At 58.0% G+C, this 22609-nt stretch overlaps 1 protein-coding gene across 4 annotated transcripts; it reads left to right on the forward strand.

The window, feature by feature from the left end:
* Window positions 1–3901: 3901 nt before the first annotated feature.
* Window positions 3902–22429, forward strand: ST6GALNAC6 (ST6 N-acetylgalactosaminide alpha-2,6-sialyltransferase 6). 4 transcript variants are annotated; one of them, XM_055117873.1, is made up of 7 exons: window positions 3902–4059; window positions 5463–5517; window positions 7159–7249; window positions 8465–8644; window positions 14190–14596; window positions 19735–19842; window positions 21013–22429. In XM_055117873.1, exons 2-7 carry the CDS (start codon window positions 5492–5494, stop codon window positions 21398–21400), a joined length of 1200 nt encoding a protein of 399 aa, XP_054973848.1. In that variant the 5' UTR covers window positions 3902–4059; window positions 5463–5491; the 3' UTR covers window positions 21401–22429. The 4 variants fall into 4 exon arrangements, with proteins under 4 accessions (XP_054973848.1, XP_054973895.1, XP_054973886.1 ...); XM_055117920.1 differs by lacking the exon at window positions 21013–22429 and adding an exon at window positions 20314–20564; XM_055117911.1 differs by having other exon boundaries at window positions 3903–4059; window positions 21009–21334.
* The last annotated feature ends 180 nt before the right edge of the window (window positions 22430–22609 follow it).

Here is a 22609-nt window from a genome sequence, read left to right on the forward strand (position 1 = left end):
TGCCTCGCATGCACAGAGCCGGGGTTCAATCCTCAGCACTGCTTGGGGACTGGGGTGAGTGTAGCCTCCACAATTAAAGGAAAAGTCACCAGATTGTATATAGTTAATTAAAATAAAAATCCCCAAGCAGGGGCTGGAGCGATAGCACAGCGGGGAGGGCGTTTGTCTTGTACACAGCCGACCTGGGTTCGATTCCCAGCATCCCATAGGGTCCCCTGAGCACCGCCAGGAGAAATTCCTGAGTGCAGAGCCAGGAGTAACCCCTGTGCATCGCCGGGTGTGATCCAAAAAAGCAAATTAAAAAAAAAAAATTCCCAAGCAATTGGAGAGATAGTACGGCGGGCAGGACTCTTGCCTTGCACACTACTGACCCGGGTTGGATCCCTGGCATGCATCCCGTATAATCCCCCCAAACCTGCAGGAGTGATCCCCGATTGCAGAGCCAGGAGTAAGCCCTGAGCACTGCCAGGTGTGCCCCCCCCGCCACAGACCAAAAAAAATTAGAAATAAGTTTTCAGGGACTGCGTATGTGGCTCTGTGATAAAGCTCACGCCTGATGTGTGAGTTGGGTTCGGTTCCCCACCCCCCATGAAGAATAAGAGTCCAGAGCAGGGGAGAGATCAGCTGAGGTGCAGCTCAGGCTGGGACCTGACACTGACGGTCCCTGAGCATGCCAGGGGAGCAACGGACACCAAATGCACCCGCCCACCCACACCACACATGTGACCCAACGGAAGAAAGAAAAAAAAAAAAAGCAAAGGCAAATCTACACGGCACCTCCTTATCTTCAGAGGACGTGTCACAAGACCTCCAGGAACTTCCGGACACCTCAGACCCCAACCTCTCTGTCCTGTCCACGTGTCTCTGATAAAGTTTGCTTTATAAATTACAAGTGGGCCCAGCGAGAGTCCAGCAGGGAAATACTTGCTTTTGCCCTCCCTGCTGCACTGACCCCTCCCCCAGTTCAATCCCTGGTACCACAGATGGTCCCCTGAACCCCCCCAGGAGTGATTCCCGAGCACAGCCTGGGTGGTCCCCAACAAGACAGCCCCGATGACAAGCTTACAGCTGACTGCTAGTGACACAGAACTCCGTGACGGAGCACTGCCAGCCCAGTGTGTGGCCACCCTCTTTCTGGAAGTACTTTACTGTACTTAATATTTTTGGATAGTGTTTGATCATGTGATCATGGGGTTCTTGAAACTCAGAAAAGCACAGATAAGGGTAGGACTATTGTAAAAACATGAGGCCGTTGTCTGAAAATTTTGGAAAATTAAGCCAAAAAGTGGGGTGGAGGGAGGAAGAAGTCCATAATCTTATTTTAGCAAAAGCTACTGTTAACCTCTTAATCCCTGGGACAGGCAAAAGGTATAAAAATTTCCCTTGGTTTATCTTCCCTCCTTCCCCTTTGAGAAATATTGGATTGTCTGGGGGAACCTCTGTGGCCCCCTTGGCAGGCCCCTCAGCCCAGCAGGCCCCCACCCTCGCAGGCCTCGCAGCCGAGACCCCGGATAGCCTGCCTCGCTGCATTCACCTGGCCGGCCCGCTGGGAGGGTGGTCCTGTGGGTTGTGCTGGGGTGGGGGCTCTCGCATGCAAAGCAAGCACTTTAAGCCTATATGACCTCCAGCCCCCCTCCCCTCTCTCTGGTGGGGGAAGACACACCTAGCAGTGCTCAGAACTGATTCTGGCTGTGTTCAGGACCACGCCTCAGGGGACCATATGGGTGTGGGGATCAAGTTTCTCTCTCTCTTAAAAAAAAAAAAATATATATATATATATAGGGATGAATGAGACGTTACTGGTGCATGCTTGAGCAAATCGATGAGCAACGAGGCGACATTGACACAGTGATTGATGTATATATATATATATATATATCATCATCATCATCATCATCATCATCCCCGTTGATCATGGGTTTTCTCGAGTGGTCTCAGTAACATCTTCATTCGTCCTATCCCTGAGATTTTAGAAGCCTCTTGTCACTCGTCCTTTCCAATGGTGCCGCATTGGAGGCTTTCCGGGTCAGGGGAATGAGATCCATCATTGTTACTGGTTTTGGCATATTAATATGCCACGGGGAGCTTGTCAGGCTCTCCCATGTGAGCAGAAAACTCTCGGCAGCTTGTCGGCAGCTTGTCAGGTTCTCTGAGAGGGAGAACTAGGCTATAAGAGGTCGAGGCTACACGCTTCCGGGTGCTTGGTTTTATAGTCTCTGGATCTTGGCCGTTGGTGGGATTACCCGGCGCCAGGGGCAGTTTCTGGGTGTGACTGCCTAGCTACTGGAAAATGGGCAATCTGGGCGGAAGAGGCCCAGATATGTATATGTATATACATATGCATATATATACACATATATACATATATATACACACACTGTGAACACAAATAATATGTAAGTTATAAAACAGAATAATAGAATGAACTTTTTATTGTTTGGCTTTGGGGCCACACCCAGTGGTTACTCCCGGTGCTCAGGGGATCCTATAGGATGCCAGGGATCGAACCCGGTTGGTTGCATGAAAGGCAGCATCTTACCTGCTGTGCTATTGCTCTGGCCTCACATTTTGTTTTGTTTTGGGGTCACACCTGACAGCACTCAAGGGCTACTCCTGGCTCTGAGCTTGGGGACCCTGAGGTGCTGGGGATTGAGTTCAGGTCTCCTGCATGCAAAGCACGTTCTCAGTCTGCTATTCCTCGGCCTTTTATTTTCATTTTCTTTCATTTTTAGTGCTTACTCAGTCAACAGGCGGGTGGTTTCAGTGCTCAGGCCCAGCCCTTGCATGCTCCTGGCCTGGATTACGAAGATCAACCCCAGTGTGCCTGGGGACCTTCAGGGTCACACGTGGGCCAGTTACGGACCTTCACCATGTATATTTTCCAGCATCCCTCCGTTTTTTGGTGGTTGTGCTCAGGGCTTACTCCTGACTCTGCACTCAGAAAATGATTCCTGGCAGGCTCAGGGGACCATACCGGGGACAGAACTGGGGTCAGCTGTGTGCCAGCAGGCGCCCTACCCAGTGCACTATCACTCTGGCCCCATTTCTTGCCTATGGTTGTAGGGACCCACACCTCATGGTATTGGGGACCTGTGCCATTCCTGCCAGGGATCAAGCCAGGATCTCGCACGCGTAAGACCTGGGTAAGTGCTCTACCTCTTGAGTCACATCCCTGCTTCTGTGTCTTAGTTCTCTAGCTGTGTGCTCGGGGGTCACTCCTGGCAGTGCTCAGGGTGCTGGGGGTTGAAGAGGTTCCCAGGTGCCTCCCTCTCTGCACTCCCTCGGGCCCACCTTAGTTTTGCCGCCCAGTGGCTATCAGTGGTTGCTTGCTACATTGCACTGTCACATTCGTGGATTGTGAACAGCCCCATAGTTATACTAGTCTAAGGTTTTGTTCTGCTTTGTTTCGGATCACACCGGCCCACGGGCTCAGGGGCTTAGGGGCTGCCCAGTGTTTGGAGGTTGCTTCCGGAGGGCTTCCACACAGAGACCACCGCGGGGTGGGGTCGGGGCTGGAACATGCAAATACGCCCGCTCCCTGGCCGGCCCTAACATAGTACCTTGAACCCTTCCAAAGCTGCACTGAAGTCTTTCTGCAGCAGGTGGGAGCCCGAAGTGAACCTCAGAGTTTACCCTGGGCGGAGAAAGTCAGGGTGCAATTCAACTGAGCTCAACCCGCGGGGTGCCCGTACTCAATTTCCCCCGTCCTGGTCGTGGTCAGCACACCAGAGAGAAGCGGGCTCTCTGGGAAGGCTGCTGCTCTCTCCGCTGCCACTGATAATTGCCGGGAGTCCGCGTGCTGCTCGGGAGCTCCGGAGTCCCGGGCCCCGCACCCCGCACCCCGCACCCCGCACCCTTCCCTCCCAGCGCCGCCCCGGGGCGGAGCTAGCCGGGGGCCGCCTCCCAGGCCCGGGCAGCGGCGCGGCGGCGCTAGGACCCCGCGGGCCGGGGCTGCGGCGGGGCCTGGGCGGCCGGAGCTGCGCGGACCCCGGCTCGCGGCTCCCGGCGCCATGTGAGGGGGCTCGGGGGCCGCGGGGGGCCGGGCGCTCCCCGGGGGAGGTGAGCCGACGCCGCGCGGGGCTGGCCGCGGGAGGGACCCGGCCTGCGCCCCCGGGGGAGGGCGTCGGGACGGCGCGGGGGCCGGGGCCGGGTGCGGGGGACCCCTCCGGGATGGGGCTGGACGCGGGGGACCCCCGGGGACGGGGCCCAGGTGCGGGGGACCCACTGGATGGGACTGGACGCGGGGGACCCCGGGGACGGGGCCGGGTGCGGAGGACCCCCCTGGATGGGGCTGGACGCGGGGGACCCCGGGGACGGGGCCGGGTGCGGGGGACCCCCCGGGATGGGGCTGGACGCGGGGGACCCCGGGGACGGGGCCGGGTGCGGGGGACCCCCCGGGATGGGGCTGGACGCGGGGGACCCCCGGGGATGGGGTCGGGTGCGTGGGACCCCCCTGGATGGGGCTGGGTGCGGGGGAACCCCGGGATGGGGCTGGACGCGGGGGACCCCCGGGACGGGGCTGGACGCGGGGGACCCCCGGGCCGGGGCCGGGTGCGGGGGGCCCCCGCTGTCCTCGCGCCCACGCCCGTCGCGCGCCCCGCTGGGCCTCGGGCCGCGCCGTTGGAACGCGGGGACCCGCCGCTGCGGGTCCCGTTGGCGGCCGCGGGTAGGGGAGCGGGTCCCCTGGCGTGCGGGAGCCGGGAGGGGTGGGGGTCTCAGCCAGCCCACACAGGGGGCGAGCCTGCCCCTCACCCCGCTTCCCGCGGATCCCCCGGCTCGACGCCCGCATCTGGGAATTTGGGCTCCCCCTCCCCGTGCTCCCCAAACCCTCCTCCCACGCGCCGTTGGGGAGGGGGCACCCGGCCCCGCGGGAGGGCTCTTTGGCTTAGGGGAGGCGAAGACCCCCAAACGGGGCACCGGGGGTCGCCCCCCCCGCCGGAGCCCTGGCGCTCAGCGCTTCTGCCCCGCCGCCTGGGCGCGGGGGCCACGCTCGGGCCGGGCCCCCCGCAGGCCGCCGCCGCCGCCGCCCCCGGGGAGCGGGGGTCTCGCCCGCCGGGGCTGCGCGCCCCCCACGCCCCGGGACTGCGCGCCCCCCACGCCCCGGGAGTTGCCGGCAGCCTCGGCCCGGGCCGTGGCCTGTAAAGAAAACGCCTGTGCCCGGCGCTTGGCCACTCCGACCCGCGGTCCCCTCACCGGGGCCGGGGGCGGCGGGGGGCGCTCGGAGCCCCCCGGGGGCCGCCCTGCCCGGCAGGCTCCCGGCGGGGGCGCCCGCGCGGCGCGCCTGGCACGGACGCAGCTTGGCACCGGGGTTTGCGGGAATGGGGACGTGTGCCGGTAAGCGGGAGGGCGGCGGGGTCGCGGGCAATGAATAACCCGGGGAGCGCCGCCGCCTGCCCTGCAGCCGGTCCAGCGGGCCGGTCCAGCGGGCCGACGAGTGACGCCGCGTTGTTCCCGTTTCTCAGATGCGGAGGCTGAGGCTCAGCGAGGTCCCATGGCTTTCCCGAGGCCCCTCACCCAGTAAGTGCTGGAGCCGGGACCCGCGCGCGGGATGCTGTTACTGACATCACCGTGGCCTTCCCAGAGCAGGACGGTGACGGGCTGACCAGGGGGGCGGCTCAGGCACAGGTGGGAAAGCGGGTGGGGGGGGGGGGGGCGCTTAGGTCCGGGGACTGGAGTCGGGCGGTGTCCGCAGGCCCCGTCAAGGAGGTGGCGGGCCGCGCTTCCCTTGGGGTGAGCCTCAGTTTCCCCAGCCGTGGACGTGGTGAGCGTCCCGGGCCTCGGGGCCTGGCCGGGGAGAAACCCGAAGCCCGGCTGGGGAGGAGGGGCTGTGGCGACGGGCGAGGCCAGGCTCTGGCCAATCAGGGGCGGCGTGCGGGGTGGGGGGGGTGCCCCTTTGGGCCCTGGGCTCCCGGCCCGTTCCCGTGTCATTGGCGGAGTAAACAACCTGTAGGTCAGGGGCCGGGGCGGCCTGAGCTCACAGGCCCGGGCCACCTGGGGGGCGCGGCCTAGAACCCCAGTTTCTCCTTCCGCCCCCGTTCCCCCACCCTTCGTACTCTCTGGTCTCGAACCCCTGCAGGCGGCTGGGCCCAAGTGCTCGCTCCCTTTTGACGGGTGGGGAAACTGAGGCCCGGAGAGGTGCGCTGGTTTTAACCGGGACAGGAGGAAGAGGATTCTGGGGAGGTCAAAAGCAGACTCAGCTTTGTCTGAAGCCCCTGGCGCTGGGGCAAAGAGGAGGGACTGGCCAGGGTCCCCCCCAGTTCCCCGCTGGGGGAGCGGGGCTGTGTCGCCAGACCCGGGACCCCGTGCGCGCGCGGGCGTGCATGTGCCGGTAGCACCGAGATCAGATCTGCTCATGAATGGAGCGACTCTGCGGCGCGAGTGGGCGCATCCTCCGCCACCACCCCCGGGCCCCCCCAAGCTCGGGAGAAGCTGAAGCTGAGCCGGCTGCGAGAGGCAGCCTGGCCTCCGGAACCGGAACCAGAACCGGCAGGGGGCGGTCTCCCACTCCCGTGGGAGGGTGGGGATGGGCAGGGTGTGGGGGTGCGGGGGCAGAAGTTTGGGGACCAAGGAGAGCTGTGTCACCGCAGGGCCCTGGGACCGGCCTTACAGCCGAGGGTGTGCGGGGGCTGGAGAGGGAGCCGGGCAGGTGGGGGGGTGGGGTGGGGGGTTCGCCCTGCACGCGGCCAGCCCGAGTCGGATACCTGGTAGCCCGTGTGGTCCCCGGAGCGTGGCCAGGAGTGATTTCTGAGCACTGCTGGATGTGGCCCAAAAGCCAAAAATAAAGTTGGGGGTGTTAGCGGTGCTCCCTGTGCTCCCCGCCCCCAGGAGCCAGCCTCAGCTCCGTGGGCTGCTGGGGTGTCCCCCAGGGCGGGGAGGGAGAGGGCAGCTGTGGCGCGAGATCAAGGCTCTGGCCTGGCTGTGTGGCTCGGGGGTTCCTCCTCTCACTGCTGTCCGGCTCCATCTGCCCTGGGCCAGGAAGCCAGCATGGGGGGACCGGAGAGAGTGCAGGGGTCAGGCCTACTGAACCCCAGTACCAAGTAGATCCCTCGAACACCTCCAGGAGCACTGCTGGGTGGGCAGGAGAATTGGGGGGAGGGGGGCTGGAGGATGCCAGCCCCAGCGGAGGGGTCAGGACATAATCTTTTCTGTGACTTGCAGGAGTGACCCCTCCTCCGCGTCCCCCGGGCCACTTGCAGGACACTGGCCCCTGCCCCACAGCAGATGCCGCAGAGAGATGAGTAGCAACAAAGTAAGTCCTTCCAGCCTGTCCCTGGGGCCACCTCTGACTGACCACGGTGGGACTCGGGCCCAGGCCATCGGAAGTCCGCCCTCCTGACGTCCCAGCGGCCGTGGGGACCTGGGAGGGTCCCGCTGCGCATGGTGTGGTCACTCTGGGCTCTGTCCCTCCCTGGCCTCCTGGGCCTGGCCTGGCCATCTCCAGGGAGGGGTGCAGGGCGGAGGGGGCCGGAGCTGGCGGGGCGAGGGAGGCGGGTAATGAGCACCATTTCAGGGGGCTGCAGAGGGTGCCCCCATCCGTGCATCTGCTCTCCCCCAGCCCTTCCTGGCAGGCATCCTGGGCCGAGCCTGAGGGCCATGGAGTGTGTCCGGGTGCACTGGAACAGAGACATCCTGCAGGAACTGGGCCGGGGAAAGTGGACCATGAATAATTACTGACGCGTAGGCAGGACTGAGCACAGAAATAGGCCGTATCAGGAGCTCCCCGCTCGGAGAGCTAAGACCCCGGCTCCCCGGGGCGCCGTGGGCTGGTGCCAAGGTGACGGGCTGCAGAGGTGGGCGATGGCAGAAGCTGCAGGAAGGGCCCGAGCTACAGGCCATGGGGAGGGCGGCCGCTGGCCTTGCACCCCACATGGTCCCCTGGGCCGGCCGCGGGTGATTCCTGAGTGCAGAGCGGGGAGTGAACCCTGAGCACCTCCAGCTGGGGCTCAAAAACAAAAGCAAAAAAAAAAAGCTGCAGGGTGCAGGGGGCCCTTTGCAACCCCCTCATCCCGCCCCCCCCCCCCCGTGAAAGTCCAGCCTCCTGTGGGCGGGGCCGGCCCCAGCCGCCTCTCCAGCGCCCTCTACTGACGAAGCGTCGCCAAATTGTTGGGCAGAGAAACCCGGTCCCTCTGCAGGGCGCGGGCGAACTGGGTGAGCACTGCGGCTGAGAACAAGGCGGGGACCCATGGCCCGCGGCCCGCAGGGGCCCGCGGCCCGGGCCAGCCCACACAGTAACCCAGAGAAGGCCCAGGGCCCTGGGGACGGCTTAAGCGGAGACCCCGGCAGACCCTGGCCCCAGCCTCAGAGCTCATGATCCCCCCGGAGGAGGGACAGTTGGAATGAGAGGAGGCCTCCCTGGAGGAGGCGGTGGTACTCCGGACAGAACAGCGCGCAGGCGTTAGGGGCGGGGGGAGGGAGGGCGTTGCACCTGCCGCGGCAGGGCCCTCACAGCCTCTCCCCTTCCCAGGAGCAGCGGTCGGCACTGTTCGTGGTCCTCTTTGCCCTCGTCACCATCCTCATCCTCTACAGCTCCAGCAGTGCCAACGAGGCCTTCCACTACGGCCCCCTGCGCGGCCGCGGCCGCCGGCCCCTCAACCTCAAGAAGTGGCACATCAGTGACGGCTACGTGCCCATTCTTGGCAATAAGGTAAGGGCAGGGCCGGCTGTTTGGGGGCTGGCTGGGCCTCCCTGCTTCCTCCTCCTTCAGCTGCCCCCTCCCTCCCTTCTTCCTCCCTCCTTCCCTCCTTCCATCCTTCCCTCTTCCTTCCTTCCTTCCTCCCTCCATCCTCCCTCCCTCCATCCTCCCTCCCTCCCTTCCTTCATCCCTCCCTCTTCCCTCCCTCCCTCCCTCCCTCCCTCCCTTCCTTCCTTCCTTCCTCCCTCCCTTCCTTCCTTCCTTTCTCCTTCCTCCCTTCCTTCTCCCTCCCTCCCTCCCTCCCTCCCTTCCTTCCTCCCTTCCTCCCTTCCTCCCTTCCTTCCTTCCTTCCTTCCTTCCTTCCTTGCTTTTTGGGTCACACCCGGTGATGTTCAGGGCTGACTCCTGGCTCTGCACTCAGGTGTTGTTCAGGGCTGACTCCTGGCGTGCAGGTGGGACCATATAGGATGCTGGGAATTGAACCCGGTTGTTCACGTGCAAAGCAGGCACCCTCCCCAGTGTACTCTCACTCTGGCCCCGCTTCCACCCTTCCAGAAAGAAGGGATAGACCCCAGGAGCCCAAGCTTTGGCTCCTAGTATGGTTTTGTTTTGTTTTGTTTTGTTTTGTTTGAGTCTTACCTGGTGGTGCTGGCTCTGTACTCAAGGGTCATTCCTTGAGGTGCTCGGGGGACTATTTGGGGTGCCAGGGACTGAAGCTGGGTCTGCCGCGTGCAAGACAAGCGCCCTCCCCACCGTGCGTCACTCTGGCCCCAGCTCCTAGTACTTTGGCTCCTTGTGTGTAAAACACAAAAATAAAAAGAAAGGGCGCGCAGGAGGCGAGGCAGGCGAAGGAAGGAAGAAGGCCAAACTGGTTGCTCGATCGGTTTATTTCATGTCCATCTCCATTCTCCTCTGATTCTCCTCCTGCTTCTTTCTCCCCCATCCTACTTCATTCTCTCTCTCTCTGCCTCTCTCCCGGCTCTCGGTCTCTCTCTCGATCTGTGGATCTGGCCCCTGTGGATCTGGCCCCCAACCCACTCTTACAGCCTAGTTAAATCTCCACAGCATGAGGGGGTTGGGGCATACGCATAGGTGTGGTCAGCAATAGGGTAAGGTTCTTTTCCCTCAGGGGATGCTTCTCCTAGGACTTAATTCTCTTTCAGCAGGAGGATCCACCCAAGGGCGGAGTCCCATGAATGTGTTTCTCTTCTCCTCAGCCAGCAAACATATAAGAATTCATAATACTAATTATTTTGTATGGACACAATAAGAGATGCATTAAAGCTTATAGAATTGCTCTCCTGGGGCCATCTCAATCTCAGACTACAGTGCTCAGGCCAGATCAGTCTTTCCTATCCCTGGCAGGGTCCCAGTCTCATAATTACTATTGGATCATGACAGCATTTGTCTATGATCAAGCTCTTAACTTATAGTTAAGAATTAGGCACTTTGGCCAGGCCCATCTCGATGCCAGGGTAGCACATAACTCACCGCTTGCCCTGGATCCTTCCCGTCCTACGTCGGGGACCCTACTTTGGGGTGCTAGGAACTGAGGGCAACTGAGGCTTAAGTGGAGAAAGCAGATGCCCAGGAGGGAATAATATTCGAGGCCAATTAAGTCTTAAGTTATAAAAACATAATATTGTCTTCTTGTGTCTATACAAAAAAGACATAGCTTTAAAGTAAATTATTCAAAAGGCATAAAGAGGAGAGAAAGGCAATATTATAATATTCAGTGTCCTAGGAAGTTCTGACCTTACCAATTAACAGAGTTTGATTAAGGGAAGAGCAGATAAACTGGTAGAAATGGTTACAGATAAACAAAGGAATGGGAGTGACTCGGGAGCACTTTGATGGGTGTGACTGATAAACCTAAGCTCCTAGTGGCAAGGGGGAAAGGACAAACCAATGATATCCAACACCTTGTTTGCTGTGTGACCTGGGGCAAGTGTCTCGTCCTCTCTGAGCCTCGCGTCTATGCAAGGGCCCGCGCTCCGTGCTCCTTGCCTGTTGTCCTCTGGGTCAGAATCCCTGTGGAAAGGTGCCTCTGGTGTTCACTGATCTCTCTCTGCGGGGGGCAGTTCACACAGGGTTCCTCACAAAAACTCAGTCAGGATAATCGCTGCCCCTTGCTGGGTGCCCTCTGAGCACTGGGCCCCAGCACGTGTGACCCGCAGTGACCCTCCTTCCAACCCTGTAAGTCCACATGCTTCCCTCCCACGAAGAGAGGCGTGTTGGGGGCTCAGAGAGGCGGAGACACTGGCGAGAGACACACAGCAGGGAAGAGGAGGAGCTGAGGCATCGCCCTGCGCCTTCCGCCTCGCCGCTTGTCGAGGGCCATCCCGGCGGCACTCAGGACTTGCTGCTGGCCTGTGCTCAGGGGTCACTCCCGGTGGGGCTCGGGGGACTGTGTGAGGTGCCGGGAGCGAGCGAGCCCACGCTGGCTGCCTGCAGGGCGAGCACTGTCCCCGCTGTCCTCTCGCTGTGGCCTGTGTCGTAGAGAGCAGCCGACGTGGCCACGCTCCTGTCTGCCGCGGGGGCTCTGACTCGGCGTGTGCTTCTGGGACTCCGGCGGCCCTGTAAGCCCCGACGGTCCCCCCTGGGGCCCGGGGGCCACTGTCGGCCAAGGGTCACTCTGCTGCCCTCACTGCCCACCCAGAGTTCATCAGGCGCTTTGCAGACACACAGATGTCGGGTCCGGGGCTCCAGACATCGCCCCGCCCGGCAGCAGGTGTGTAGACCCCCGGGGAGACTTGAACCCGAGAGAGAGAGAGAGAGAGAGAGAGAGAGAGAGAGAGAGAGAGAGAGAGAGAAATTGAAGGCGGCGCCCCCTGGCCGTTTGGGGGTGACTGAGAGGGACGGAGTAGCACCCGGAAAAGCTATCGTGCAGGCACCTGGGATGTGTTGGGCGCTCAGGGAAGGCTGCCTGGTGGAGGTGGCTTCAAAGCTTGGCCCTGGAAGATGAGTGCGAATTCCACAGCAGAAAGCAGACCCCCGGACATTGGTCCCAGGGGCACAGAAACACGGAGGCTTCGCTCCGGCCCCTACTGATGTGCTCATGGTGCTGCGGAAATGTCACGGGCGCACGGGGGAGTGGCCCCACTTTGGGGAGCTGGGCTGAGCTTGGGACTCTGGGGTCCAGACCCCATGGGGTGAGCGTGGGCCTCCCAGCACCCAGCACCCTGCACCCACCCCCCGCCGCTCTGCTCCTCCAGCCCCCAGCACCTCCCCGTGGGGTTCCTTCTCGGCTCAGAGGGGCCTGCCTCACGGCTCTCCCCGAGCACCCATTCCTCTTAAATTGATTTTTTTTGGGGGGGTCACACCTGGCAGTGCTCAGGGGTTATGCCTGACTGCACTCAGGGCACTCATGGTAGTCAGGACCCTCGTGGCGGTGACCCTCTGGGAGACTGAGGATGGAACCCAGGTGGGCCATGAGTAAAGCAGATGCTCTTGCAGCCCCCCGAGTCTTTGGTCTGTGCTTCTGGGCCCGGCCCAGCAGGCCACCCCTGTTGGCGCACAGCCGGCTCCTTGCTCCCCGCTGCACACTTCCTTCCCACCCAGACATCTTTTGGTGGTTATGTTTTGTTTGGGAGCCTCACCCAGTGGTGCTCAGGTATTACTCCTGGCTCTGCACTTAGAAATCGCTCCTCAAGGGACTTGGGGGGCTGATTGGGAAGCTGGGGATCAAACCTGGGTCGGCCTTGTGCAAGGCAAGCACCCTACCCACTTTCTATTGCTCCAGCCCCTGTCATTATTGTTTTATTTATTTATTTATTTATTTATTTATTTATTTATTTTTGGTTTGGGGGCCACATCCGACTATGCCCAGGGGTCACTCCTGGCTCTGCCTCAGGAATTACTCCTGCTGGTGCTCCAGGGACCATATAGAATGTCAAGGATCGAACCTGAGTTGGCCACATACCAGGCCAGCACCCTACCCACTGAACTATTGCTCTGGCCCACCTATTAGTCTTTTGCTTTGGTCTACAGCCCTTTAAACCATCTTCCGGCCCAAATATAGTTTTTTGTTTGTTTGTTTGTTTGTTTTAAACTTTCTGGTCACAGCCAGTGACGCTCAGGTATTACTTCTGCTTCTGCATTCAGGAATTAACTCCTGGCGATGTTTGGTGAGCATATAGGATGCTGGGGATTGAACCCATCCATGTGCAAAGCAAGCACCCTATCCATTGTGCTATCTTTCTGGCCCTCACACATGTTTTAAAACAATAAACCTTCTTTTTTTTTTGGGGGGGGTCACACCCAGCGAGGCACAGGGATTACTCCTAGCTCTGCACTCAGGAATTACCCCTGGCAGTGCTCAGGGGACCATATGGGATGCTGGGAATAGAACCTGGGTCCGCTGCATGCAAGGCAAACGCCCTACCCACTGTGCTATTGCTCCAGCCCCAATAAACCTTTTTTAAAAAATTTATTTTCATATTACACTTATATAAACACTGTAATTTACAGTTTTTCAAGACGATTTGTTACAGATATTCAATATTCCAATACCAATCCCCAGCCATTGCTTCCCACCAACATTATCTCCAATTTTCCCAGCCACCCCTGAAGCCTGCCCCCATAGCAGGCCTTCAGTTATTTATCTCATAGTGCTTGTTAGAATTTGCTAAAACAATGATCAAAAAAAATGTTTCCTCAGAACAAAGTGAAGATTGTGTATCTCACCGTGGAGCTATTAAGCCCTCCTGAGAGATTACTAAAATACTGTTACAGGTTAAGCTTTCTGTGTTGATATTTTGTTAATTGAGATTGGATGCCTTCTACATTATACCCCGTCCAACTGGTGTGTGACTCCTGGCCTATCAGTGTTGTAGAGTTTGAGATGTCGCTCCAGGAAGTCCAAAATTTTTATTTTTTTAATTTAAAAAAATTTTTATTGAATCACCGTGAGATAGTTACAGGCTTTCATATTTGGGTTACAATCACACAATGATCAAACACCCATCCCTCCACCAGTGCACATTCCCCACCACCAATATCCCGGGTATACCCCCTCTTTCCCACCCTCCCCCTGCCTCCATGGCAGACAATATCCCCGTACTTTCCCTCTACTTTTGGGTATTATGGCTTGCAACACAGACACTGAGAGGTCATCATGTTTGGTCCATTATCTACTTTCGGCATGCATCTCCCAACTGGTTCCTCCAGCCTCCCAACTTGGCATTATTTTAACTTGTTGAGTCAGTCTACCCAAATCCGATGCTTGCTGGGCTGTTAGCCAGCTCACAAGAAACTGGTGAGGGGCCAGAGCGATAGTACAGTGGGTAAGGCACTTGTCTTGCACACGGCCGACCTAGGTTCAATCTCGGGTACCCCATATGGTCCAGAGCCTGCTGGGGAGATTCTGGAGTGCAGAGCCAGGAGTAAGTGCGGGCACCACCCCGTGTGCTCCTCCCCTCCCCCTCATAAAACTGGTGAACTCTGTGAAGGGCTCCAGCCGCCCTGTCCATATAGGGCATCTTAACCCCTGCCCCCAGGGTTATGGGGGGACCCGGCCCTGAGTGACTGTGACAGTGCTGGCTCTCTTGCCCCCCAGACGCTGCCCTCACGGTGCCACCAGTGTGTGATCGTCACCAGCTCCAGCCACCTGCTGGGCACCAAGCTGGGCGCGGAGATCGAGCGGGCCGAGTGCACCATCCGCATGAACGACGCGCCCACCAGCGGCTACTCCGCCGACGTGGGCAACAAGACCACCTTCCGCGTGGTGGCCCATTCCAGCATCTTCCGCGTGCTGCGGCGGCCCCAGGAGTTTGTGAACCGGACCCCGGAGACCGTGTTCATCTTCTGGGGGCCCCCCAACAAGATGCAGAAGCCGCAGGGCAGCCTGGTGCGGGTCATCCAGCGGGCCGGCCTGCTGTTCCCCAGCCTGGAGGCCTACGCCGTCTCTCCCGGGCGCATGCGCCAGTTTGACGACCTCTTCCGGGGTGAGACGGGCAAGGACAGGTACCGGCCTCCTGCCTGCCCGCCCCTCGGGCCAGCCCTGGGGCCCCCTGCGCACCGCACGCCTCGCACGCCTTGCAGCCCTGCTCGGGGGCCTGGGCGGTTTCCCGGCGGTCTCGGCCCGTGCTTCCAGCATGCACGCAGGGCCCCGCACGGCTTCCTCCCGGGGGCCTGGGCGGGGGGCACAGGGGCTCCCAGCACGCTCTGCTCCGAGATGCCTCTGGCGCCCCAGCATCTTCCAAGGAGGGGCCCTGGGAGCGGCTTTTCAGGATGTCTTGCTTCTTTCCACACACAGTTCTCGCGACACACCACTCCCAGCATGCTCGGCTCCCCGCTAACCCCCCTGAGAAGCTAGGTAGGGCTTGGCTCCCCGCTAACCCCCCTGAGAAGCTAGGTAGGTCTCGGCTCCCCGCTGACCCCCCTGAGAAGCTAGGTAGGGCTCGGCTCCCCGCTGACCCCCCTGAGAAGCTAGGTAGGACAGCGGGGAGGGTGCTTGCCCTGCACACGGGTGGCCCAGGTTCAATCTCAGGTGCCACGCCAGGAGTAAACCCTGAGCATGCCAGGTGCAGCCTCAAAAAAAAATAAATAAATAGGGGCTGGAGCTATAGCACAGCGGGTAGGGTGTTTGCCTTGCACGCGGCTGACCTGGGTTCGATTCCCAGCATCCCATATGGTCCCCTGAGCACCACCAGGAGTAATTCCTGAGTGCATGAGCCAGGAGGAACCCCTGTGCATCGCCAGGCGTGACCCAAAAAACAAAAACAAAATAAAAAATAAATAAAAGTAAACAGGGCCAGAGAGCTAGTACAGGAGTCAAGCACTTACTTGTCTTGCACAAAGGCAACTCTGTTCAGCACCCAGCAGGCCGTGTGGACCTCCGAGCACTGGTGGATGTGGCCTGAAAAAAATTAAAAGTTAAAGTGAGAAAGAGGGAGGAGAGAGATGTCTTGACTGGCCAGAGTGACGCTTTGTCTGCAGGAAGCCCAGGTGCCATCCCCAGCACTTGCATGGTCCCTAAGGGCCACTGGGAGTGACCCCAGAGCCTGGAGTCAGGAGTTGCTCCGGAGCATTATGGGGTCTTGCCCTAAAGGGGTGGGGAACGCTAGTGTTTGTCTTGTACTCAGCCAATGCTGGTTCCATCCTCGGCACCCCAGGTGGCCCTCCAAGCTGCTAGAAGTGAACCCTGAACACTGCTGGGTGTGCCCCACCCATCCCCCCCAAAAGGGGAGGGGGCAGAGAGATCATGCAGGAGGCAAGGTGTTTATCTTGCATGCAGTTGACACAGATTGGATCTCAGGTACTAGATATGGTCCCCTGAGCGTCACCAGGCTCATTCCTGAGCGCAAAAAAAATCAGGAATAGCCCCTGAGCACTGGCAGTGTGACCCCACAAAACAACAATCAACAAGCAAAAACTAGATTAATTTTAAGAGTGGAGTGATAGTACAACAGGTAGGGTGCTTGCCTTGCATGTGGCTGGCCGTGATTCAATCTGAAGCACCCCAAATGGTCCCCTGAGTCCTGCCAGGAGTCACCCCAGAGCACAGAGCCAGGAGTAAGACCTGAGCACAGCTGGATGTAGCTCCAAAAATTTTTTAAAGGGTTAATTTTAAGATATTTCATGAACTCAGTATGTCCAATATATAGAGTCCATAAATATTTAATTACATTTATACTTTTTAAAGGTATTTGGACTACTACAAATAGTATTAAAAGAAGTTTGTTGGGGCTGGAGTGATAGCACAGCAGATAGGATGTTTGCTTTGCACATGGCCAACCTGGGTTCGATTCCCAGCATCCCCTATGGTCTCCCGAGCACCGCCAGGAGTAATTCTTGAGTGCAGAGCCAGGAGTAAACCCTGTGCATCGCCAGGTTTGACCCAAAAAGAAAAAAAAAATTTTTTTTGTTGTTCCAAACTTACTGCTATAGAAGTGGGACTGAATTTCATGTCCTAGAATCCTGGCAAACCTATGTACTGATTCTAGTAGATTTTTGTAGCTTCTTAGTGATTTTCTTGCAGATGGTCATGTCATGAGGACATGCAGATAGGGACATTTATTTCTTCTGTTACTTTCTGTCTGTATACCACATTTCTTTTTCTTGACTTATTGCATTGGCTAGGATTTCTGATACAGTTCTGAAACGGATTGGAAGAAGTGTCAGCCTTTCATCACTGAATATGGTGTTAGCTGCGGGTTTTGTAGCTGCCCTTTTTTGGGGTGAAGGGTACCCATCTCTATTTTGTTAAAAGTTTTATAATCACTAGAGGTCAAATTTTATTACAGATTTTTTGTTTATTTCCTTTGGGGCCACATCTGTCTGTACTCAGGGCTTACTCCCGACTACACTTGGGGATCACCCATATGGGTGCTGGAGCTTGAACCCACATCCGCAAGCACCCTACCTGCAGTGCTAGCACTCTGGCCCCAGCAAATGTATTTTCTTTCCTGATTTGAGTAGTGTTTCTTAAAACTATTAACATATAGATTATGTTAATTAGGTATCCGTCAGCTTCATATTGCTAGAGTAAATTCTACTTGGTTGTGATGTATTTTTCCTTTCGTGGATGGACTAGAAATGATTTGTTAATCTGTTGATTTTTTTTTAAGTCTCTTCGCTATTTATTTAGTTTTTGGGGCGACACCCTGGCAATGTTCAAGGTTTACTCCTGGTGGGTTTGAGGGACCATATGGGTGCTGGGGATGTAGCCTGGGTCGCCCAAGTGCGAGGCAAGCACCCCACCTGCTATACTATCACTTTGGTCCCCGAATTTTATTTAACAAAAAGTTTTGGGGCCTCACCTGGTGATGCTCAGGAGTTACTCCTGGTGGTGCTTGGGGACCATATGGGATATAAGGGATCAAACCCAGGTTGGCAAGACTCACTGCACTCTGGCCCCTATTATTGTTGAGATTTTTGCCTGTCGGTTTTGTTTTGGTCTGATTTTGGTTTTTGAGAGTATTTTTTTATTTTTTTACGGGGTGGGATTGTTTTGGGTTTTTCAGGCCATACCTGCTCAGATCTTATCCTGACCCTGCACTCAGGGATCATTCCTGGCCGTGCTCGGGAACCATCTGTGGTGCCCGGGATTAAGTACGGGTCGTCTCTGTGCAAGGCAAGCGCCTTATCTGCTTTACTGTCTCTGAGGCCCTATTCTCCCAGTTGGGTGTCAGGGGAGCACTGTGTGTCAGAAAATGAGTCGGGACATGGTGTTTCTATTCTGGAAGAAAAGGAAGAATTGGTAGCTTTTGAATGTAGAATTTTTAGCTCCGGGGTTGCTTCTGGTCATGCTTGGGGAACCCTGCAAGTGTCAGGAATCGAACCCGGGTCTCCTGCTTGCAAAGCAGGCTTCTCTTTGCCCGTGGAGCTCTCTCTGACCCCCAGTGTATTTTTTTGGGGGGGCCACACCTGGCGATGCACAGGGGTTACTCCTGGCTTTGCACTCAGGAATTACCCCTGGCTGTGCTCAGGGGACCATATGGGATGCTGGGATTTGAACCCAGGTCGGCCGCGTGCAAGGCAAACGCCCTACCCACTGTGCTATCTCTCAAGCCCCCCCCCCCCCAGTGTATTTTTGGCAGAATTTGCCAGTGAAACCATATAGTCTTGGATAGTTCTTTATTTCTTTTCTTTTTTATTCCTTTGTGTGTGGGGGTGGGGGGGAGTGGGGGAGCACACCCGGCAGTGCTCAGGGGTTAACTCCCGGCTTCGTGCTCAGGAATTACTCCTGGCGGTGTTGTAGGGGACACATGGGATGCTGGGGAGCAAGCCTGGGTTGGCAGCATGCAAGGCAAGTGCCCTCCCTGCTGTGCCAGGGCTCTGGCCCCTTGGAAGCTTATTTCAAAGTGAGCTCCCTCCAGTCCCCTGTTACCGGAGTCCCAGGCCATCTGTTTCATCTTAACTGCATGGTGTCGTTTTTCAAAGAATTGGGCCATTTATCTAAGTGAGTGCGTGTCCTTAGTGTCTATATCCTTTCTCACGAGGTCTGTGATGCCGGCCCCTCTCTGTGGTGGCCCCGGGGTTCACACACATTGTTGTGATGTCAGGGATCACATGTGGCATTCTTAGGGAGTGCTGGGGATCAAACTCAAGGCCTCACGTGTGCAAGGCATGCAACCTATCACTGAGTCACATCTGGGGGCCCCTTGCTTTCTTTTTTTTTTTTTTTGCTTTTTGGGTTACACCCAGTGATGCTCAGGGGTAATTCCTGGCTCTGCACTCAGGAATTACTCTTGGTGGTGCTTGGGGGACCATATGGGATGCCGGGGATCGAACCCAGGTTGACCGAGTGCAAGGCAAACACCCTACCCGCTGTGCTATCCGGCCCAGCCCCTTGCTTGATATTAGTTATTCTTGTCTTTGTTAGTTTGATAAGAAAGTGATTTTAGATATTTTGGGGGGCCACGTCCAGTGGTGCTTAGGGCTTACTCCGGGCTCTGTGCTCAGGGATCACAGTGGTGCTCGGGATCCCTCCAGGTGGGGCTCAGGGGACCCCGTGGGGTGCCAGATCAGGGCCTGCAAGACAAGTGCCCTGCCTGCCATACTTTTTCTCCAGCCCTGATTTTAGACTCTTCAAAGAAAACCTTCAGCCAGATCTATCCAAAACTGTCTCGTTCAACATGTCATTGATATAAAAGACAGTCCATGAGCTGTTCCGTGTTCCTTTTCCCGCTCTCTGAGGAATTCTGGTGTCTTACCAAGCCAGCCCACCTCAGCCACAGTGGGGTGCTCAGAGGGGCCCGCATGTGTGTGGGGGGGGCTGGCTCTGCTTCTGGCCCCGTCTTGCATGTCTTGTACTCAAACCCAGCATACCCTCCTCTCATTAGCATCCCCCACATACACACCCCCCCCCTTCGAGTTGGCTCTGAGCTGCTTCCTGCATGCTCTGTCATTGCCCATGTCATTGCTGGTCCTGGTCATTGCCCATCTGCCCCAGGGCCCTTGGTCTCCCCCTTTCCCTCCACTCCCCTATCTCTGTCCATCCGGACCAGCTGTCCTCCACACTTTGCCCCCTCGGAGAGGCTGGACTTGGGTACCGGAAGTGGTTGGGAAGCCCCGCCCGGTGGGTTTGGGGAGCCTCAGTGTGGATTGGCCCTGCCCCGCCTCTGTGCCCTCACCTCATGCCCCCTCTCTGCCTCCAGGGAAAAGTCCCACTCGTGGCTGAGCACGGGCTGGTTCACCATGGTGATCGCGGTGGAGCTGTGTGACCACGTGCATGTCTACGGCATGGTCCCCCCCGACTACTGCAGGTGAGCCCCCACCCCCAGCAGCACCCAGGCGCTGGCCGCAGGATGGAGCCGGGGCCCTGGAAACTTGGGTGGGGGGTGGGGGTGGGACCCCGTTTCATGATGTTCTAAGATCTAGGCTCCTAGGCTGGACAGGGGACAGCGGGGAGGGCACGCACCTTGCATGTGGCTGAGCTGGGTTCAATCCCCGGCACCCCACCTGCGCTCCCAGGCACACAGGAGTGATCCCTGAGCACAGAGCCAGGAGTAAGGCTTGGGCACAACTGGGTATGGCCGAAAAAAGAGCAAAAAAGGGGAAAAAAAAGATCCAGGCTACTGAGAGCTGCCTTGGGGGCCCTCATCCCCAATTTAGCCAGAGTTTGTATATTATTATTATTATTATTATTATTATTAGGCTGGAACAATAGCACATCGGTTGGGCTTTTGCCTTTCCCGTGGCCAACCTGTGTTCTTTTTTTTTTTTTTTTTTTTCAGTTTTTGGGTCACACCTGGCGATGCACAGGGGTTACTCCTGGCTCTCCACTCAGGAATTACTCCTGGCAGTGCTCAGGGGACCATATGGGATGCTGGGATTTGAACCCGGGTTGGCCACGTGCAAGGCAAACGCCCTCCCCGCTATGCTATCACTCCAGCCCCCCAACCCGTGTTCTATTCCTCCGCCCCTCTCGGAGAGCCTGGCAAGCTACTGAGAGTACCGAGCCCGCATGGCAGAGCCTGGCAAGCTACCCGTGCGTATTGGATATGCCAAAAACAGTAACAATAAGTCTCTCAATGAGAGACGTTACTGGTGCCCGCTTGAACAAATCGAACAGTGATTATTATTATTATTATTGGAAAAGCCTCCTGGGAAATAGTTGTTCCTTAGAGAGTGCTAACCGGGTGCATTTAACCTCTCTTACTCCTCACTGAGACCTTAAGTGACAGTTAATTATTCCAACCATTTCAGAGATGAAAATAACCAAGGAGGCCCTTTTCTGAAAGGCCTTAGGGCTCACCCACAGTAAGGGGTGGGTGAGGCTCCGGTTTATTAAAAAAAAAAAAAAGTTTTGTCCATCCTTGACCCATTTTACAGATGGAAAAACTGAAGGCCGGGAGGGGCAGGCGTTGTCAGGGGTAGCAAGGGCGGGGGCGGGGTGGCGTCCTGCGCTCACGGCTCGTCCTTGCCCCAGCCAGCGGCCCCGCCTGCAGCGCATGCCCTACCACTATTATGAGCCCAAAGGGCCCGACGAGTGCGTCACCTACGTCCAGAACGAGCACAGCCGTAAGGGGAACCACCACCGCTTCATCACCGAGAAGAGGGTCTTCTCGTCCTGGGCCCAGCTCTACGGCATCACCTTCTCCCACCCGTCCTGGACCTAGGCTGCCGGCCAGTGGGGTCCAAACCACGCCCAGGGAGAAGCGGTTCTCTGTCCCGCCCCCCACGGCCTTGTCTGGGCCAATCAAGGCCGGCCCGAGTGTCCTCCGGCCAATCAGGCCTTGGGTAGAGGATATCTTTCAGCCAATCAGCACCTGCGGGGCGTCTCTCGTGGCCAATCAGGGATTCGGGCTTCATTGTGGATAATCAGGGGTGCCGGGTTCTTTCTTGTTCAGTCAGGGTCAGAGTACAGTGAATCAGGGTATTTCTGAGTAATCTGAGGCTAAGGACATGACTTTTCCCATGAGGCCTTGGGTTCAGAGCCCCTCCGTGGGCACCAAGTCACTTCCCGTTGGCTGGGACATGGGGGTCCTCTCCCCAGGAACTGGGAACGCAGTATTGCTCCTCACTTCCCAGAACCTGAAAATGAAACCGCGGGGGGTGGGCCCGGCCGCGGGAGGGGGCCCCCGAGGCGGGAGGCAGGTCTCCGGTCCTGCTCTGCCTTTCCGGGCTGCGGACCGGCTCCTGGTTCTGCTCCCTGAGCCCGTGGACCGCCTTCCCGCATTGGGGTGTCGGCGAGCCTCCCACCTCCCCCTCCTCACCGGCTGCCTTGGGTCAGTCCTCAGACTGGAGGCGTCCGGCCAGCCCTCTCGGGAGCCTCCTTCCCACCCAGAAACATGAGGGTAGTTTTTTTGTTTGTTTTTTTTTTTTTTTGCGTACTTTCCCCGGGTTTGGGGAACTGGCAGGAAGGAGAGACCCCTTAGCTCTTTTCTTAGCGTCTCAGCCCGCAGCCTTTAGTTTGGCTCTTAAAGAGCCAGGCCCCCCTTCCTGCTACCATCCAGCTCCTTCTGCATCGGGAGGAGCCCTTGGGGCCGAAACTGGGGGGAATCCCAGCCGAACTGGGCCTCATGCAGCCCCTGTCTGCTGCTGGAAGCTTCCAAGGGTCTCCCAGAGAGCTGGGCCTGGAAGGCTCTGGGGGGATCTGGAGCAGTGTCTTTAACCCCGCCCCCTTCCGTATCAGGCACTTTATTTTGGGTCTCCCCCCCATCCTCTGGACCTGGAAGGGAAGACTGGAGTGCTTCCTGGAGGAGGCGTGGAGGGGGAGAGGTCCAGGGGAGGATGTGGAGGTCTTCAGCGAACCATTGCACATTGGGGTGGGGTGGGGGCCGGCCAGTTCCCCGACTTGATTTTGTAATGATTTGTACAGGAATAAAATGCTCCTGAGTTCCCGTTGGCTCTCTGCGTCCCTGGCATCTCAGAGCAGCTCCCTGTGGACATGCGCGTCTCCCGCAGCTGGTGTCCAGCACAGGGGTGGTGTGGTGGGGGTGGCGAGCTCTCGTGGGGGCCCACCCAGCTCTTCATGGGTCTGCCTCCCCCTGCCCGCCTGCGTCGGGTGAGTCACTCCACCCTCAGGGT

The sequence above is a fragment of the Sorex araneus genome, chromosome 1 (genome assembly GCF_027595985.1).
Source record: "Sorex araneus isolate mSorAra2 chromosome 1, mSorAra2.pri, whole genome shotgun sequence".
Classification (NCBI taxonomy): Eukaryota; Metazoa; Chordata; class Mammalia; order Eulipotyphla; family Soricidae; genus Sorex; species Sorex araneus.